Source organism: Atta colombica, unplaced genomic scaffold, assembly GCF_001594045.1.
Source record: "Atta colombica isolate Treedump-2 unplaced genomic scaffold, Acol1.0 scaffold27, whole genome shotgun sequence".
Classification (NCBI taxonomy): Eukaryota; Metazoa; Arthropoda; class Insecta; order Hymenoptera; family Formicidae; genus Atta; species Atta colombica.
Genome location: NW_017259370.1, coordinates 2,202,593 through 2,208,313, shown reverse-complemented (window position 1 = coordinate 2,208,313; position 5,721 = coordinate 2,202,593). Strand labels below are relative to the sequence as shown.

The 5,721-nt window shown below is 31.5% G+C and overlaps 1 protein-coding gene across 1 annotated transcript in view; it reads right to left on the bottom strand.

Moving 5' to 3' along the window:
* LOC108689562 (fasciculation and elongation protein zeta-2) overlaps positions 1-5,721 on the bottom strand; it is a 13,279-nt gene that overhangs the window by 5,391 nt on the left and 2,167 nt on the right. The window contains exon 2 of the mRNA XM_018196387.1: positions 4,757-5,009. Within this exon, the coding sequence (XP_018051876.1) occupies positions 4,757-5,009 (253 nt within the window). The remainder of the gene's footprint in view (positions 1-4,756; positions 5,010-5,721) is intronic.

The window sequence follows — 5,721 nt, the reverse complement described above, 5'->3', positions numbered from 1 at the left end:
ATATATAATTATATATATAATTATATATACATATACATATATATAATATATTATATAATTTATGCTTTGTCAATTTTCTCTATTTCTTATTTCAAAAAAACCTATCCAATTTGATTCTGAGCTTATACTTATATCGGTCGCACACGATGATGACCCGTGTCCACGCAAATCATTAAGGAGATCTGTTAATCTTCATTCGACACGCGTTTCCGGTGCGGTCAATACTTGAACGCCGCGTTCAGTCTCGCGCTAGAAAGTGCGGCTGGAAAATTACGAGGAAACTACATTTAAACGCGTTGGATTGCGACGAACAGCGTAATATACGATGGAGAATGTAAGCGCTTCACGAATGTGTGCCCTCACATCGCTACCGCGGCTTTGTCGCAATCACAATCAGGTCGATGACCTTATTAGTCACCGGAATGGAGAGAACGTGCCATTTGAATAATGCCACCCTCGCCAAACGCCCTTTCATAACGCCATGATAAATCGGAGTCGATCAATGACACTTGGAATCGTTTGTTCGAAACAAATCATGAATCTCGAAAGATAGAGTTTCTTGAGAGAAGAGAGAAGAAAAAGATCTGCCCATTGTGTTTATTTAGAGTGATTCCTCTTTCATTTATTGCAATCTTTAAGTTTTATTGAATCATGGGCGTAGCCAGGCTATGCCTTCTCCTCTAAATCTTAAAGGAGAACAAAAATAATTATAGAAGAATTACAAATTTATTTAAATTTTTATTAATTTAGATTATGCTTAATGAATATCAGCAAGAAATTAATTTTAGAAAAACAGAAAGAATTGGAAATGAAAGTTATAGAAAGATTTTCTGAGAATTCAAGACAGTTAGTATTGTAAATTTAATTTTTCTAGTTCGAAGAAACAGTTTATAATTTTAAGAGAAAAATAAAGTAAATTATAGTAAATTAAATATGCGATTTTATAATTTATTTGTCAATTAATTAGAAAAAATATAAGATAAATAGGTTCAACAGTTCATCCTCCTTCCCTCAGATTAAAAAAATCTCAATTTCAATTTGCCCCTCTAAACAAAAAATCCTGATTACGCTGTTCTGAGCTACAATATTTTTCTTTCCAAAGGACGGATTTTTTCACAACTCGTAATCATGAATGTTTAAACAGCTAAATTCTTAAAATCTTCTTGCAATTTAATAAAAAAAAATATATGCAATATTCTTTTTCATCGATAAACAATAAAAATGGCATGAAGATATATTTAAAAAAAAAAACCAGTGCATATATGATTTATCTCGCGCACTTGCAAAGGATGTGTATAAGAAATTAATGAACCGATCGAAAATCGCGCAATATTTCCGCACGACGGCGAATGATCCAATGTAAATTTAACAGCTTTGTGCGTGGTTGCGCGCGGAAGAAGAGACAATTTCGCGCTTCGTTGAATTTCACCTGCTGTCGCTTGGTTATGCTCGTTAGGACGAACAGCCTTGCCTTGTCTGTGAGCATGTTGCGACTGTAATTTACACTCTGCGACTAAAAATATTTGCCGAGATCGTCTATGGCAGCGTGAAACCTCGACCCCTCAAAATGATCCAAAATCCGTAAAACTGAACAAACTCCAAAACGTATGGTGCATGTTTACATTGGGAGAAAAATGTACTAAATTTTAATAAATAATAATTTGAATATAACATTTATTTACGGAAAATAAGATATGTAATAGTTAAATTAATAGTTCTTATCAAAAAATTATACAACAAATATAATATACCAAATAAATGTATATTTACATTTATTCAACTGACGCTATTCAAATAAATATTTATCAAAATTTAGTATTTTTTCTGCATAGGTAATTATAATGTCTATTTTATTAATATTCCAAAACTTTCAGATAAAATGTCAGTTTAATAAATGGAATTAATTGTAAAAGAATCGGGAAAGTGACGAATTACTTTTTCAGTTAAATCAGAAATGACATCATATTAGAAATTACGTCATATCGTACTGAGTAAATATGTAGTCTAACTTGTGTCTATGACGCAGCTCGAATCATGCCTACGTCAACATGTCTCGCCGGAGATGTTCGTCAAGGTTGCCTTGAAAAATCTGACTCGCTACTTAGAAGTATGCGTTCATAGCCGATAAGAAGATTTAGAAGATCTCTCAAATATAAAGTGTTGTCAAGTATTATTATTAGAAAAATAAATTTTAATTATTAAAATCCAATTAAATCTTCTTTAAATTCTACAATATTAAATTAAAAGTGCTAAGACAATAGATTTCTTGAATTTAGAAGCGTTTTATTATTTTCATCGAGATAATTCATTTTATTTAATCATTTTGTCTTTTATCTACAATATTTACTCAAAATTAATAGATAAATGGATATTAATGTTTCGCGGAAAAACAGTATCAAAATAATAATTCTATTGTCAAACAACTGGATTAAAGAAATATTCATATTTGAATTATAAAATCGAGATTTTGTATATCAAGCGAGAACGCTGTGGCTACTTTGGAGAGAAAGCTGCGACACATGCCGTAAACGTCGCGTAGAGAGTACCAACAGTGTCGACACACTTCTTCCATTGAGAAATCGATTACTGTCGAAGAAGAAATTACATTTTCTATTATCCATTTTATATTTTTTAAAAAATACGTCTGTTTCAAATGATAAGATCAAAACGTTGCATTGGTATTCACACTCATAAATGAACATGCATGATCTGTATAGCAAAGGAAGAACTTTCCAGTTCACACACAGAAAAAAACATACGTAAATACATACGTAAATAATAATTACTTGTGTCAGATATTTCAAAAGTTCACATATTCGTAAATCTAGCTTAAGTTTCACAAACATCAAATTAATTCAAAATATATTCTGAACTCTATACTAACAATAAGAAAAAAATGTACTAAATTTTAACTAATATTTAAATAATGCCAACTAAATATTTATTTACCGTAAATAAATATTTACTCAACAAGAGTGTTAAATCAAATTAATGATTCTTGTACCAAATAAATAAATATAGATTTATACTTAGAAAATATTTAGTTGATACTAATCAATATACTAAGATCTTTATTGAGAAAATATTCTTTGTTAAAGATAACCGTTATTTAAAAAAAAGAAAGAAAATTGAGTAATCACTTTTCTTAGTAATAAAATGACTTGAGAATTTTTTAATGATTAATTTAATTTAAAACTATGTCACGTATATAAAATGATTTCAAATATTTTTAATACAGGTCTCTCAATTAAACGCTTCACTGATACACATGTGAAACCATACATCTAATTGGGTTGCACTAGCTGTAGCATCGCATTAAACGGAGCATTAAATGAAATTGCTGACGTGCTTTAAAAGAAAGAGAAGTACAAGAAGAAAGAGAGAGTGCGAGTCAGTGAGGAGTAATCAAGATGAAAGATAGATTACTGGACCACGTTCTACTCTCTGGATAGGAATGCTACCCGTTATTGCATATTATGTATCATGCGTGTTATGACGAGCAAATGGGTTAACGGGTAATGCAATAAGTGATTATTTCCGTTGCAGTCGTCACTTTCCAGCTAAGAAATGGAATCATGAGGGAGCCGGAGTCCGCAAAACGTAAACGTTGATTTTAATACGCACGCGTTTACCTAGTAATTTTCTCAACCAAGCGTGTATTCTACACGTCGTCGACACGTCGTCGACACATCGTTGATTTATTTCCCGTGTGTACTCTACGCAGTGAAACTGGTATACTCATAATAACCCGGGTTTTCGTTATACAAACCGAAAAACCGCATGATTGTACGTATGAAGATTTGCGACCACACATATATATATGAATACAGTTAATTAAGGTTGATTAAAATAATTGCGTCAATGGAGTCAAACGCGCACGTGATGATGATGAGTTTTAACAACGATGAAAACTCTTACCTATATAATCATCAACTTTTAGTACACGCGATGATATCCCGGTCCTTTAGAGACTCTGCCACGAACAATTTAGTCAAAATAAGAGTGAAAAAGAAAAGTATATATACTATTTTTTCAATATATTGTGTCATTCTAATTTATACTATCTCATTCATTCTAACTTACTGAAGTTGACAAAAATGACGCTAATCAAATGTTTGATCAGACGAGATCAAACCTAGGTCAAACTTTGTTACAAGATTTTTAAATCCTTTACGTAAAGCCTGTTCTTTTTAGTTGATCTTCTTGCATAGTTTATATTTTCTCTTTTTCTCTCCAACGTAGAAGAAAGATGAACTGCAAGAACTTTAGCTAAAAAGAACAGACTTACGATGAATATTATCCTGAATTAAACATACTTTAAGTTTACTTAAAAATTATTAAGTGATTCTTACGTATACTTTAACATTTTTAGAAAGTATTTATGAAGTATGTATTTATGAAGTATTTATGAAGAATGTGTTATAAAAATAGGAAAATATAGAGATTATTGTTTAGCCAAATATTCCTAATACTTCAAAGAAAAGGAATGCTTAGGACACAAATGTCTTAGATCCGATTGCACTAACGTTACTTTGACAGCTTAAAAATCTCTAATTTCTTTTTTTTTAAACTGATAGAGAGATTGAAAGGGAGAGAGTTTTAAGCTTCGCTTAAAATTAAAGTTATGTGTCTCAATCGTGTACAGTGTTAAGGATTAAAAGTGATATCACTAGATTATCCCTTATGTCATATAATCATCTCGATAGATGCTTTTAGATCATTAGGATAAGTATCAATTATGCGATGAACGACTCACTGGCACTCATTCATGATCTCCTCCTGCGTTCGCACCTGCACCGGAGCCAATGATTCCACGTCAGTGCCATAATCGCGGAAGCAAGACGTGATCTTCTCGTCGAAGGTATTAACGAGATCCTCGAGACTACCGCTGAACGGGCTGAACGTTCCTTCCTGGAGGATGTCGGTGCCGCTTTCGTGTGTCGTAGGCGGCTCATTCGCGTTACAGTTCTCGCCGAAATTCGCATCCAGACTGGCATCCAATAATTGTTCTGCACATTTGAGAAAACGATAAAGAAAAAATACAGATATGACAATCTAATAAAAATATGCTAAAATCTCTTAGATCCGGTTCTATTAATTTAAGATTAATTTTTATTTCGATTCAATATCAAAGAGCAGCATAATGTCAAGGGTTTTTAAATCCGAATTTTCTTCAACAAAAAAAAAGTAATATCGATGTCACGTCGTTTGTGATTAAAATATATAAAAAAAATTGCCAACAATAAGCATACTTTGAAAGAAATTGTTTTTTAGAGAAACTTGTATTAATATCCGAGTAATTAAGGTCTAATTCAATCAAAATATAAGATCAATTTAAATTAACAGTAAATTAAATTAATAAATATTAAACTGAGATTAAAATCAATCTTACATCAAACCAAGCTTTAATTACACGAATTTAAGAATGTTAATACAAATTTCTTAAGAAACAATTTCAAAGTAGATACGCCTATTAATGGCAATTCTTTTTAAATCTATATATAGTTTTAGTTTCACAAATGACGTCGATGTCACAATTATATTTTTCATCAAAAAAAATTCGGATCAAATTTAACTATTAATGTAATTCCGTACTTTGATATTGACAAAGATGAATCGAGGTTGCAACGACCGGCATTGCAATATCGAGCGTTATCGGATATGACATTGCTTGTCGTCGTTCGAAGAGTAGATATATATCTACTCATCCTTCTCGAGCGA